Genomic DNA, 15,539 nt, shown 5'->3' on the forward strand with positions numbered 1-15,539 from the left:
TAATTAACGCCCCACCACAAGTCTACCTTCCCTTCCTCTCACCTCACACTGTCTTCCCTTCCCCCACCACCCTCCTCACTCCCTGCTCTCGCTCCCCCTACCCCCCTCTTTTTCTCCTCCCCCCCCCTTGAGTATACCCATCAGCGAAGCGATCACTCTTGAGAAAAGTTAATATGCATGGTGCTTTACACATGTTGTTGATTGAAACTGTTGAATCATTGTTTATTCAATTGAAGGTTTGAGAATCTACCATGGAATCAATTTACATATATATATATATATATATATATATATATATATATGTATATGTATATGTACATACATATACATATACATATACATACATACATATTAGGGTGGTCCAAAAACAGCAAAAAATTTTTTTTTTTTTTTTAAATTCAGATGTTGTCTCCACAAGCCTTAAATTATTCCACTATGATTCAATAACGCGAATAAAAAAATTTAAGTTGATCGGAGGTGATTTAGAGGTCGCTCCATATGACGACTTTTAGTTTCATGAGTTGGTTAAATTAGGGTATGGTCAGGTACAATTACGGGTACTTCTGGATGTCCGAGGTGGAAATGGAGTACATTTTCGAACTCTTTGGGGTCGATTTACTCAAAGAAATGACTGCACCGACGTTAAATTCACTACCATTTCGAAAATATGACCTAAAACAACATTTATCATCACTGGAGTTGAGTAACTAATCTTACTCATTTCGATATTTTCTAATCTATAATTAATTTGTTGTCCGTCTAAACATTTCTTAGATTAAATCGACCCCACTGAGTTCGAAAATGCAGTCCATTTTAACCTAGGAAGTTCAGAAGTGTACGGATTCGCATCTCACCATACCCTAATTTTTCAATAAATGGAATTACAAACTATTAGAATATTTCGTCTCATTTACCAAATACCACTATCATCTCCGCCTCTATTGCTGTCTCCACTCCCGCCTGAACTTATTTCTAGCTGGCCCAACATCCAGTGTTTTAGATTCAATGATTCACGAAAAATGTTAGTTATTTATTTAGTTATTATTAAATTAAATTAGGGTAAGATGAGATGCGAATCCGTACACTTCTAAACTTCCTAGGTGAAAATGGACTGCATTTTCGAACTCAGTGGGGTCGATTTACTCTAAGAAATGTTTGGACGAACAACAAATTAATTATAGATTAGAAAATATTGAAATGAGTAGGATTAGTTACTCAACTCCAGTAATGATAAATCTTGTTTTAGGTCATATTTTCGAAATGGTAGTGAATTCAATGTCGGTGCAGTCATTTCTTAGAGTAAATCGACCCCATAGAGTTCGAAAATGCACTCCATTTCCACCTCGGACATCCAGAAGTACCCATAATCGTACCTGACCATACCCTAATTTAACCAACCCATGAAACTAAAAGTCATGATATGGAGCGACCTCTAAATCACCTCCAATCAAGCTAAAAACAATTTATGCGCATTATTGGATCATATTAGAATAATTTTAAGCTTGTGGAGCAACATTCTATTTTTTTCGACTTTTTTGGATCACCCTAAATATATATATATATATATATATATATATATATATATATATATATATATATATATATATATACATACATATATACATACATATATATATATACATACATATATATATATATATATATATATATATATATATATATATATACATATATATATACATACATATATATATATATATAGGGTCATGTCGGTCCCGCATGCCCATTCGGTGCACCCCCGGCGAGCTGCGGTTGGTGCTATTAACGTGCTTGGACCGTCCCCGTGCCACGTGGCCCGAGTGGCCTGGGCCGCGCAGCATGCCCGTTTGGTGGCAAATTGCATCGATGCAGAGGTGCATAGGGGTGTGGGGCGATTTTTCCTGTGTGCGGGAGATGTTGATGGTCGAGGTGGTGAGTTTCTGGTGAGCGAAGGTGGAGCAAGGCGAGACGTCGTTGTAAATCGGCGCGCATATTTGAATGAAAGGGCATGCCACGTGCGCGTCGGGGAGCGTCCTCATCATTGTGATTTTCATGGGCAGCCGCCTGGGTGCGGTGCCTGCTTCAATTTGTATCATGGATAAAAGGAAAGGGTTGGATTGAAAATCAAGATTGAATGGAAGATAGAGATACAATTAGACCTAGCTATAAGACCAATGCAACGCACTTTGTTCCGTTAACCCATTAGACATGAGGGGAAGGTCTGACTGCACAAAGACTAATGAGATAACTGCCTGGGGATCACTATGTTGGGTGCCATTGCCTTAGAGGCATGTGGTTTTGCAGAACTGCAACAATATCAAGGAGAAGAAGACTGCACCCATAAGAATATTCAAAGAAAAAGCACCGAAAAGAAAGGAGGAAAAAAAAATAACGAAAGAAAGAAAACACCCTGCAAGGACAGGAGCACTGCAACTGCTTGAACCATTCGTTGCCATATGGTTAGGATTACATGCAGTAAAAGATATAGAATTGCATTAGCATATTATTTATTAGCTTTTGTTAAATCGTTTATGAGATGCCATGAAACAGTTGCATTTGCATACTTTCACTTAATTTTAATGACCTGCCACTGATAAACAGCCCAAATAGTTTTCAGTTAAACATTTACATTTTATCGTAAACTCGCAAAAGTATCCATCGTTTTGTTGACAAATTCAAACAAAAGATGACATGTCTCGCTTCAAACATTCTATTCTATTCACTCCATCATTTACTCGTGGTAATCTCCATGTGCTAGGAAGTCAGTTAACATCACCTTCATCAACCATCCTTGCTGCTTACATATGATGGGAGCAAAATAACTTCTACTTCACTGCGAAAGCTCAGTGTTGGATGCTTTTGTTTGAACTTCCGCTTAAAATGAGTGTAATGAAACATTTTGAAAATTTTGAATTCTTCTCACTCAGGTTTCAGCATCAATGTAATGCATATTATCAAGTTATTTGAACTTTCTTTATGTAAGAAGAAGATGATTTGTAATACTGGGTGGCACTATACAATACACATTTACATAGAATTGGGATCTTTCTCCCCACTCTGAACCACCTCCTCCCGATTTGCTATTCTGACAGAAACCATCCTTGGGGTACCCTTTGGCAACATGCAAAATTTGGTTTGATTTGGTTCAGTAATATTTTAGTTTTTGAAGCATATATAAACAAACAAACACAACTTGAGCTTTATATATTATAAGGAAATGTATATCTGGAAGTGGTGAAGGAGACAGTATTGAGAAAGACTGCGATACAAATGGAGAAAGACTGCATTTTACCGTAGTAGTGGTAATGGTTGTGAAATTGTCGTCAACTCCTCCACTTCTTTATCTCGGATTGGAGCACAAAGCGCAGCCATAGTCATAATAATAACTTTGCAAACAGAAAGCAAGTCCAGGGCTCCATTTCTTGCCTGCACAGCTAACCAATCAGGATCGAGCTCACGATGGATCTGTGATGCAATTGGCCTGCTTGCAGCATCACGACGCCCCTCAGTCGACAGGAAAGACAAGAGTACCTGAAGGAAAAGGGAGAAAGGACAAAAAAAATTAAGAATGAAAGGGTCATTCATGGACTTGTGAAACTTCTCCTTCACACTCAAACATGAGACTATCATAAAACCACTTTACAACTATTAACCAACATTTAATTTATCTCCAAGTAGATAAGCTTCAACAGATTCACCTTCATGGGATTTAGCATTGTGGAAAAGTTGTAATGGGTATGGGTGGAACATATACAGGAAACGTGTTGGGCTCATCTACCCCAGAATCACCCAACAGTAATAGGCCAAATTTGAACTGCAGGCATAAACGATCACGTGATCTGGTTCACACCTAAATCCAACGGTGATGGCAATGCGAGTGCATTTTCCCGCTGAAGGCGAAAAACAAGATGGTAGCCTCAAGCCAAAATAAATTTAGTAACCCAAAATGCCAACAAAAATATTGATTACAAGGAAGCACACTTTATAGTGAATCTAAACTAATAAAAGGGTGTGTGTGTGTGTGTCCGTGTGTGTGTGTGTGTGTCCGTGTGTGTGTCCGTGTGTGTGTCCGTGTGTGTGTGTATGTGTGTCCATGTGTGTGTGTCCGTGTGTGTGTGTCCGTGTGTGTGTCCGTGTGTGTGTCCGTGTGTGTGTGTATGTGTGTGTATGTGTGTGTATGTGTGTGTATGTGTGTCCGTGTGTATGTGTGTGTATGTGTGTCCGTGTGTGTGTCCGTGTGTGTGTGTCCGTGTGTGTGTCCGTGTGTGTGTCCTCCATCACTCCAAAACCATAAAACCCAGCAACCTGAAGCTTTGCCTGCATACGAAGAAAACTCCAAGGAAGTGCAAGTGTGAAAAATGGATGTTTGGGTTAATTAAAACACCCCTTTTGAACATAATTAATGGCCTTATTTAATTATATCCTTCATCAGGCGATCCTCGGCCACCTCACTCTCAGGGTCTTAAGGCGTTTCCTGGGTAACCTCGCTGGGGTCTGAAGCTGCCATGTTTTTTGGCCTGTTCAACCATGCCCTGACTTGGAATAGGCTGCAATGATTTCTTAATGATAGTTTTTTTTTTCACTTTCCTCACTCATATTATCGTATGCTGTTCATCATAGCTACAAATCGCTCAGTACATTGCAATGTTTATAAACACCCAGACACGTCAGCATTCGTTGCTTTATTTCATTTCCGCACATGCGATCACCACAAGTATCTCTTAAACTAAGGACAATTACAAAATTTAAGCTCCAGAATCGAAATTGCAAGCAGTTTCGACTCCTAGAAGTGTTCTTTTGTCCAATTCGGAAATATTTGAGATTTTGGGCGTCTCCGGGAGGTGTATGCTTAATGTGTTTCTCATCGCGTGCCAAACGAGCCATTTAAAAACCGTATCGCTTGAGTGCTTGCTCGAGTGCTTAAGCCACTTGGCGAGGGCATCTCCAAGCTGCTTCCTTGTTCGTTTCGGTAAAAGTACGTGCACTCAATGGAATATCGATTAGACAGACGTACGTTTCTGCCTGTGTTGGGCCCTGCGGTACCGTGCGGTTGGTGCCTCAGGAGGTGTCTCATCTGCTGAAAATGTGCAATTGTATTTTTACAGGACTGTTTTGTTTTGCATTTGTGTGCGATCTCCTTTAAATATATTCCACCCCTCACTTCAACATCGATACATATGGAAAAACAATAATTCCAACTATATATATGTATATATATATATATATATATATATATATATATATATATATATATATATATATATATATATATATATATATATATATATATATATATATATATATATATATATAAGCCTGGTGTTGGCGCAGTGGTTAGGGATCCAAAAGGTCTTGAGTTCAAGCCCCGTTGGCTGCTGAATTAACACCAGGGGGTTGACTCAGCCTGTCATCCTTCCGAGGTCGGTGAAATGAGTACCAGTGTACTGGTCCCAGTGTATACCCCGGTAAGAATAGGTGTACCATATCCCTGTGTGTCGTAACAGGTGACCAGGGTTGGCGTCAGGAAGGGCATCCGGCCATAAAACATTGCCTCAAGAAAAAGCCCAACCCCTGCACAGCAGGGAAAAATGGCTGCAAAAAGGTCATTTTTTTTACCCTTCTCTCCCACTCTGTGTCCCCTCCTTGCTCCCCACTCCAGAATAAAATGCAGGTGTGTGTGTGTGTGTGTGTGTGTGTGTGTGTGTGTGTGTGTGTGTGTGTGTGTGTGTGTGTGTGTGTGTGTGTGTGTGCACGTGCGTGCATGCCTCCCCTCCCCCCCTCTCACCCCACACCTGCCTCCTCTTTTTCTCTCCCCCTCCCCCAGCCCTATATAGTCACCATCAGCAAGGCGATGTGTTGTATTTGCGTGTATACACATTACATTTATATTGATGTATATGTATATGTATATGTATATACATATAAACTCCTCAAAAAAGTTTGGAAACTCAAGTTTGATCGATTATATCTGTCTTGTTATTTGGCTGTCATTACTATATTTGGTATCATTAGAAAGCCTGTTTATTTCTCTTTACAATGATACCCAATTTGTTATGATTATGCAATCATGGAGTGTGCAGTACATCAGAATATGGAGCAAGGTCAAAAGTGAAAAGTTGCAAAATGCACTGTTATTGTCATGCAGTGCATTCTTCTTTCTTTGAAGGAGAGAGTGTGATTTTAATGAATGATTGTAGGGCTATTGTGTTTCCAGGTGGTCATCCATGAATGCCAACTTCTATAGAATCTAAAATTGACATTCATGCAAAATGAGGACTCACTGGGCAGGTTTAGTGGGTCTTTGAGAAAGGTCACTTTACAACTGTCTGGTCAGTGACTTTCTCAAAACATCATGCCACGATTATCAAATGTCGAAAAGGCCTGGGCAATAGGTCAAATTGAAGCTGGGGTTCCATAGAAAGATGTTGCAGCTCTGTTTGGAGTGAGTCCTGGTACCATCTCCAAATGGAAGGCCAAGTTCCAGGAAACCAGTGATGTCAAAGACAGACCAAGGAGCGGACGTCCGAAAAAAAACTACAAAGCAAGAAGACCACTTCATCACTTTGTCAGCGTTGCGGAATCGCAGGCTGTCTTCGAGAAATCTGCAGGCAAGATTTGCCCGAGGATACGATACATGGGTTTCGGATCAGAGAATAAGAAATCGACTACACACAGCTAATCTTCATGCGCATAAGGCTGCCAGGAAGCCAGCAATGACTGCCCTTCAGCGACGAGCCCGCTTCCGATGGTGTCAGCAACACGTCCGATGGAACCGGATCATGTAGCAGTCAGTGATGTTCAGCGACGAATCTCGGTTCTGCCTACGGAAGATCGTTTTTGTTTTTGACAGAGAGGAATTGATATGAAATAAAGTGCTATGCATGTTTGTTTGAGTTCATGGATGACCACCTGGAAACACAATAGTCTTACAATCATTCATTAAAATCACACTCTCTCCTTCAAAGAAAGAAGAATGCACTGCATGACAATACCAGTGCATTTTGCAACTTTTCACTTTTGACCTTGCCCCATATTCTGATGTACTGCTCATTCCATGATTGCATAATCATAACAAATGGGGTATCATTGTAAAGAGAAATAAACAGGCTTTCTAATGATAACAAATATAGTGATGACAGCGCAATAACAACAGAGATATAATCGATCAAACTTGAGTTTCCAAACTTTTTTGAGGGTGCGAGTGCGCGCGCACGCGCATATACATCAGATGCACCTCCTGACTGTTATGGTGAGTATCGCCACGGATTATGTCTCGCACGGTAAAACCACATAATCTGCACAGAACAACCATACATCTGCCACCCAGACAATTATTTCTGCTAATGCAAACCATTCAACCAGAAGGCACAGATGTGATCAGCGGGAAAATCGAAACATGTGGAGTGTGACAAGCACTCTGCCGATCTCCAATGGACACAGTCCACAATGTGTCTGTGTCTGATCCCCATTCAACTGTGTCCAATGGGGATTGGTGGAGTGCTCATCATACTCCACATGTTTTGATGACATATATATATATATATATATATATATATATATATATATATATATATATATATATATATATATATATATATATATATATATATATATATATATGATTTAAAGGGGTCAGAGAGGGGGACTGCAGAACTGGCAGAAATCTGACATCTTTTTCTGATAATAAAGAAGGGCAGTTGGTTGGCTTGAACCGATATGAAAATCACAACAGCAAGAACCATTACTGAAATTGTGAATTTGGATATTGTGAGCATATCAGACTACCTTCTTTGTAACATCCAGCAAATAGAGTACGCATATATACACAGGTGGCTCCCTCTCCAACTCCCCTTCAAGTATCTTCCAAAATGTGTTATTCAAGACATCATGTTCCACTTCTTCTCTGTTGAAGACAGACAAGAAAGAACAACTTTCAGATAAAGAAGAAAAAAAATGCAGAGCTGAAAAAGCCAGATGTTTTTGTTAGAAAAAAAAAATCTAGAAAACCTCAAAGGCGTTGGTGAAATCATAGAAAGGGAAGTGCCATTGGGAGTTCGACAACAACTGTTTATTTTTGTAGATTAATAGTTTTAAATTCTTTTCTGTGACATTTGTAATGTCAGTATAAGTGATAATAAATAATAACTAAGCTGCAGTACCAACAGTGTAAGAGCAGTGTTCTTGCAGTGAGTGGATATTTTGATGTGGATACAATCATAAATTTGGTTTGCTGGTTGCATCATTGCTGAGGTGTGGCTACACTGCTGATGCCCTTATAAGGTTAGAACATGAATTTGAAACTTGACAGGGTTGGTTTATGGTACACTTTTGCAGATACCCAACTTATCTTACTTATTCTCACACACGGCACAAGGATGCTGGTTGCATAGTTTCTGGAAATGCAGCTGATGCAGTGTTCCCGTCGTTAACGGCAGATATTTTGAATGTGGCGTAAGCTTGATGCCAAATGTTAAAGGGCATGGTAGTTTTTGATGCAATGGTCTGCCTGCGAAGCATCAGGATGACTGTCTGTAATGAAGTGGGGAATCCAACCCAGATTAGAAAGCTCAAAAAACAATGAAGCTAACTGAAACATCCCATGAGGGGAACAAACACTGTTTAAAATGAAAAGTAAAGCCTGGTGTTGGCGTAACGGTTAAATTGGCTGCCTCAAGATCTTCGGGTCTTGAGTTTCGAGCTTCGGTCAAACTGTTGAAGTAACACCAGGTGAGTTGACTCAGCCTGTCATTCTCCTGAGGTCAGCAAAATGAGTACCAGCTTACTGGAAACAGGGGACACTGCATCAGCGACACATCTGTGCTCTCAGCAGTGATGCAACCAGCAGCCCCAGGCTGCATAAGAAATAATAAATTTAACCATCTGAGGGTTATTATCCCGCCCCCCGGAGGGAGGGAGCGGGATATTGTAATCGTCCGGTTTGTTTGTCTGTTTGTTGGATTCGCCAGATATCCCTTATTGTCGGGTTTTCCGTCTGTGTGTGTGTGTGTGTGTGTGTGTGTGTGTGTGTGTGTGTGTGTGTGTGTGTGTGTGTGTGTGTGTGTGTGTGTGTGTGTGTGTGTGTGTGTGTGTGTGTCTGCAACGCGAGGCTCCACAGCACAAACCAGCAAACCGATTTCGATGAAACTTGGCGAACAGGTGCCATATAAGCTGGGAGTGTGCACGTTTGAGTTTCGTTGCGAAGCAACCACCCGTTGCTGTGTAGCGGCCGAAAAACCACGTTCACTATTTTCAATACTTGTCCTACAGTTTTGAATGTGGAGAAACGAGACTTCGGAATTAAACACTTCGAGATATTTAGAAAAATTCACTTGAGCTGATTTTTGATTGAGGTTTAATTTTTCAAATGGTAGTCCTTCAAAAATAGGGTGTCTATTTACCGTCATTTTTCATGAGTGCCAGTTGGCAAAATACGCAATAGGAAAAATCTTGCCAGGCAGAGGAACAATTGTATGTGAACCAATACGTCTTGGCAATGAATCTTCGTCGGTGGATCGGTCAGAATGAAAAGCATCGTATCCAGCGCTTCGATCCAAGCGCATCCCTTGTTACCTACCGGCTTGTTGGATTCGCTATATATGCTAGATATCCCTTATTGTCGGGTTTTCCGTGTGTGTGTGTGTGTGTGTGTGTGTGTGTGTGTGTGTGTGTGTGTGTGTGTGTGTGTGTGTGTGTGTGTGTGTGTGTGTGTGTGTGTGTGTCTGCAACGCGAGGCTCCACAGCACGAACCAGCAAACCGATTTCGATGAAACTTTGCCAACAGATGCCATATGGGGTGGGAATGTGCGCGTTTGAATTTTGTTGCGTGGCAACCACCCGTTGCTGTGCAGCGGCTGAAAAATCGCGAACAGTATTTTCAATACTTGTCCTTCAGTTTTGAATGTAGAGAATCGAGACTTCGGAATTAAACACTTCGAGATATTTAGAAAATTTTACTCGAGCCGATTTTTGATTGAGGTTTTATTTTTCAAATGGTAGTCCTTCAAAAATCGGGTGTCTATTTACCGTCATTTTTCATGAGGGGCTGAGGAAAGTGGGCGGAGCTTAGGGAAAGTGGACATGGTTGATGAAAAGTGGGAGTGGCGTAGGAAAGTGGGTGTGGCTTATGAAAATATTGTGTGGCTCAGGAGGTGTGGTCAAACAAGAGCATTGAGAGAAGTTTATCGGGTTTTCCGTGTGTGTGTGTGTGTGTGTGTGTGTGTGTGTGTGTGTGTGTGTGTGTGTGTGTGTGTGTGTGTGTGTGTGTGTCTGCAACGCGAGGCTCCACAGCACAAACCAGCAAACCGATTATTTTTCAAATGGTAGTCCTTCAAAAATAGGGTGTCTATTTACCGTCATTTTTATGAGGAATGCCAGTTGGCAAAATAAGCAATAGGAAAAATCTTGCCAGGCAGAGGAACAATTGTATGTGAACCAATACGTCTTGGCAATGAATCTTCGTCGGTGGATCGGTCAGAATGAAAAGCATCGTATCCAGCGCTTCGATCTTAGCGAATCCCTTGTCGCCTACCGGCTTGTTTGTTTGTCTGTCTGTTAGCAACTTTACGGCAAAACGGCTTTAGCAAACACTATCAAATTTAATCCACAGGTGGGCAATGAACCTTGGACGACCCCATTAACTTTTGGGTCCAATTGGATCAAAGGTCAAGGTCACAAAAAGATCAAAATCGTTTTTCGCTCATGACCATCAAAAATGATCTGATTTACTTCAAACTAAGCTTATAGTGAACATTATTCTATTTGTGACTTAAAATCCTACCCATTCCTATCGTGAAAATGGGTGGGATTTGTTGTGCCTGGCACCACAAAGTTTGATCCTATAATGGTCCATTTCTCTTCTTTGCATCCTTATTTGAGAGAATGCAAAAAGGCGCAGGAAATTTAACTTCAGGGAAAGTATGAAGTTAAGTGTGAAACGATTGGTTAAGTTGTCAGTAGTTTTTGGAGAAAAGCACTTTTTAAGGATTTGGAGGGTTTAATAAAAATAAAGTATAGGTACTGTACTGTACTTTACTCACATGCCTGTCAAGATATTTCTGGGAGAGAAGCAAAAGTTTTCATCCACTGCTATTTCATGGCAGAGAATCAATTTTTCCCATGGCTGTTTGTTTGCATCAGCAGCAATCAAATCTAACAAGTTTGGAGAATTCCCTGCAATGAGAAAGAATGACTGGAGAAGTAATCAATCAGGGGTTAACAAGCAGAGAAAAACAGAGAATGAAAGACAGCATATTATCAGACACAGGGGCTTTTTTTCTTGAACACAGCTGATTGAAATTTGCAAGAAAGCCCACAGTTTTCCCACTTGCGATAGTGAGCTAGCGTGTGTGTCGTGTGAAGTCTTGCAGGTTTTAGATAATTGTTGACTCCGCAGTGGCATCTTGGCAATGTTTTTCAGCATCCAACCATCAATTCATGTCTGAATATTTGTGAAGCCCGTCGTTCTGGAAAGATTGTCAGACAAACTCATCCATTTAATTTCACTGTCACCCACTGGAAGACGTTCAGTATCCAACTTTTTGACCTCACCATCAGACATGAAGCTCATCATATAAGCAAATCTGGCCTCCAAAGCCAGCCGTAGACTTAGCATCATCATTCAGAATTGATCAACCTACAAGACCTTCTCTTCATCTCAATGGAGGACTGTTTTCTCCTCGAATGTTGTCCAAAGGTGTGCGTCGTGCATTGTGCAAGGCTCGTGTTGCATCGACTGGCATTCTTGATCTTGGTTATCACACCTCCAGTAGCTGGATTACACCTCCTGCAGCCAAGACCTGCAAACCACCCCCCCCTCCCCCCAATAACGATCATCTATTTTTACATCTAGGCAATGCGGTGTGTAGGGAATGAGGTTTCCACTCAGCCAGCAGACATGTGATGATACTATGGACTCGATCTAATCCAACAGCAATTGAACGATCAGTCATGTTGCAGGTTTAAACAAGAACAGCACTCTTCGATGTCGTGACGTCGACTGATATGCTTCTGCCCACATGATTACATCATTATATTAATACTTGCGCCAAGTTTGATTTAAATCCCTTCAGCTGTTCTCAAGCATCACATTTTTACCTGACATGTGACCTCTGACCTCTTGATTCCAAAATCTAATCAGTTCATCTTTACATTATGCATACTTGTATCAAGTTTGGTCAAAATCCAATAATTGGTTCACAAATTAGCGCGGTAACAATTGTTTTTTTTTTTTTTTTACCAAACATGACCTTTGACTCCAAAATCTAATCAGTTAATCTTTGCATCATTATACATACTTGTACCAAGTTTAACTAAGATCCCTTCAGCCGTTCTTAAGTTATCGCGGAACGAAAACCTATCATGGATGACGGACACACGGACAGACAGACAGAGACAGCCGGATGGACAACCCAAAAACATAATGTCTCCAACGACTCCAATGGCGAAGGTATTTAAAAAAAAGAAAAAAAGTCAGATGCAATGATCACTCCGTTTACATGAAAAGAAGGAAATAAAAGTTAATACTTTTAACATTGTTAACACTTTCTCACCAACTTGAAAACAAGATCAAGGTTTTGTTACCAAAGAAAATATATCATATCCTTCGACGTTTAATAGTTTCCAAATACCAAGTATAAAAACATCACCAAATATGTCCTCATGGCAGACATCTTGGATGTCAGTGAATGTATGGAAATGACCAAAGGTGCCAGGGTGGCATGCATTGAAATCTGACTCGATAAGTCTCCAAGGCCGAAACAAATGACAATGAAACATTGGAAATATCCCAATGCAACATTAAACTGGATAGAAACGAGACGATCAAGCTGTACAGGGTTGCACATTTTCACAAAGCAAAAAAAAAGCCCTTCCCAAAACCCAAAATTTCCACTGACATCCACTCCTTGGTCACGCTCGTTTCTCACCTGTGCTATCACTGCCCCATGTCTATTCATACACACTCTTCCCTTCAGGTGGTAAACAACTGCAGTCTCATTCCGTCCCGAATACTGGCCTTTTATATTCCCAACATGCAATCCTCATCGCCCTGCAATTTATCTACTCCCACTGACCTTGTTCATTCATCTCTTCATCCATCTGTACCCTGCTGCTATCATGTTAACGTTTGACAAGGCTAATCAGTTTTACATCGAAACAATGAAAGTTTTAAAACGACAACAAAAAACATTGAACAACCTTACCTGCAGAGGTAGCAATTACAACAGATTCCTGCTCCTGCTTGCTTTCGATGCTTCCATCTTTTAAATTGTTCGTTTTCCTTCCTTTCCTCTCTTCTCCCTCACTCCCTGACATTGCATGGAGCTAATTGGAATTGAAGATAAGAAAGGGAAGAAGTCAGAAATTATTAACGAGCGACTGCAAACTTCTCTCTTCCCATGAGCCTCGAATTCTGTATTAAAACACAACCAAACGACGACTTCACACATTCAAATACATTTATTACTTCCGCCATCGAAGGTGGACAGAGGTTTTGTATTCACCCTTGTTTGTCCGTCTGTGAGCAGGAATATCTCAAAAACTTATGGACGGATTCAGAAGAAACTTGGTGGGCAGATTGGAGTGTTTGACGATTCATTCGATTTTGGTGAAGATGCGGATACGAGAAGTTTTAAGTGCTTCTTCAACAATGAGATATGGGGATCCCAAAAACGATTTGTTTCTAGCATCCATCCATCCATCCATCCATCCATCGGGACCATACTCTGTGCAGAGCGTTGGTGCTGCCTAAGCAGTCTCCTTGGCTATTGGGCACATTCCTGGACGGGTCACCACTCCGACACAGGATACCAGCATGCTGGCACTCATTTTGCCAACCTCGGAAGGATGACAGGCAGATTCAACCCCACCTGGTATTCATTCAAAAACTGAGTGGGATTTGAACTCAGGACCCCTTGGATCCCAAGCCCACCACCCTAATAATTAAACCAACACCAGGCATGTGAAACACCAGGATGACAGTTTGTAGAGCCTGGTGTTGATTCAGTGGTTAGGGTGGCGGTTTGGGATCCGAGGGTCCTGAGTTCAAGCCCAGTCGACCGCTGAATTAATACACCAGGGGGTTGACTCAGCCTGCCATCCTTCCGAGGTCGGCGAAATGAGTACCAGTTCCAACGTGTGTGCTGGTAGAGGGGCACTGCATCAGCGACACTGTCGCGCCTCAAGAAATGATAGCTTCCCCGACAGCTAAGCTGCCATACGACAACCACCACAGTTTATTGCTGCGTCGACATTCGAACCCATATGTTAGTATCTCTGAGCTATCCTGTCCGCCAATAACATCCAATAATCTGATGTAACATCTGTCTTGGTGCGTCTGATGTAACATCGATATTTATTGTTTAATATCAGGAACTTTTCATTGACGGTTATTGACAGGAATGACATTGTAGAGAGATCGTGCAAGCTTGGGGGGGGGGGGGGGTTGAACTGCAGGTGTTTGAACGAGCGAGCGCTCAACGTTTAAACCGGGCTCAACACGTACCTCGTGACGTCATCGGTTTAAACGGCACTTAAAAAAAAAACAACAAACAACCACCGAGGTACCTGAGGTACACTGAGGTACCGAATCGTGTTTATGAGAAGATAACGTTTAAATTCACGAGATATTCGGTTAATTCGAATCGGAAATTTAACTTCCACCGCCGTGTTTATTCACAGTTTACAGGGATAAAAAAAAAATGTTCCGCTTCCATGTTTTATGATCATTTTAAAATGAACGAGTTAAACACGTCGGGACATTCTCCAAGGTTCTATCTTGCGTTATCTGTAGCAACTCGAACACGAACCAGCAAATGCCATTCAAATATGTCTGAGGTATGGACGGTGGGGGGGGGGGGGTCAGGACTCAGGAGGGAAACGACTCTGAGGTATTTCGGGGGATATCGCAAGATGCGGGAGGACTCACAGGTTCTCACAGCGAATCCTGATCGGGTGCAGCGAGTTCAGAAACCCTTGTAAGTATTTTGAAGCGAAATTGTGGGGAGAAAAAAAAAATTCGATTCGTGAAGCTCGACATTCGCTCGATCGCCTCACAACACGACCTTAAAGGACCGGCCGTGATGACGTCACTGTCGGGTTGTTCCATTCGTGCAGGGGTGTCGAACTCGATTTCAATGATGGAAAAAAATATCCTTCCAATTCGTTAAATGCACATGTATGATTTGTAATTGTTAATATTATCCTCAATATATGTCTGACAACGTACGATAGATTAAAACAAATTATACCAACAAATTGCTCTTGGTCAAAAAAGCAATACTTCCACCTTCCGAACGCGATAAAGTGTACGTCATGACGTCTTTGTTTACGGAAGTGACGTCGGAGAACGACAAATCCTTCATTCCCATTGGCTTAACATTTCAATGGCTTTTATTGTTTAGGGAATTGAATTTAAAATTAATCCATCGCACAAAGAAAAAGATTTTAACAGTCCCACTAAGTATAGAACAGAGTTATGGAAATAACGTGAAGCTTACAAAATGCGTTTTCATGATCATCCATCCAAGATATTTTTAAAAAGC

General features: G+C 41.1%; 1 protein-coding gene across 4 annotated transcripts in view; it reads right to left on the reverse strand.

Moving 5' to 3' along the window:
• LOC147013412 (T-complex protein 11-like protein 2) overlaps positions 1-15,539 on the reverse strand; it is a 56,794-nt gene that overhangs the window by 28,467 nt on the left and 12,788 nt on the right. The window contains exons 1-5 of one of the 4 annotated variants that reach the window (XM_085855211.1): positions 14,924-15,093; positions 13,200-13,320; positions 11,037-11,169; positions 7,786-7,903; positions 3,293-3,531 (exon numbers count right to left, since the gene is read on the reverse strand). In XM_085855211.1, the coding sequence (XP_085711337.1) occupies positions 3,293-3,531; positions 7,786-7,903; positions 11,037-11,169; positions 13,200-13,311 (602 nt within the window). In that variant the 5' untranslated portion in view covers positions 13,312-13,320; positions 14,924-15,093. Of the gene's footprint in view, positions 1-3,292; positions 3,532-7,785; positions 7,904-11,036; positions 11,170-13,199; positions 13,321-13,499; positions 13,519-14,923; positions 15,094-15,539 lie in introns of those variants that run through there. The other 3 variants (XM_085855214.1, XM_085855213.1, XM_085855212.1) reach the window with 3 other exon arrangements.

This window comes from Eptatretus burgeri, chromosome 14 (genome assembly GCF_056783735.1).
Source record: "Eptatretus burgeri isolate ZD-2024b chromosome 14, Ebu_testis_v1, whole genome shotgun sequence".
Lineage (NCBI taxonomy): Eukaryota > Metazoa > Chordata > Myxini > Myxiniformes > Myxinidae > Eptatretus > Eptatretus burgeri.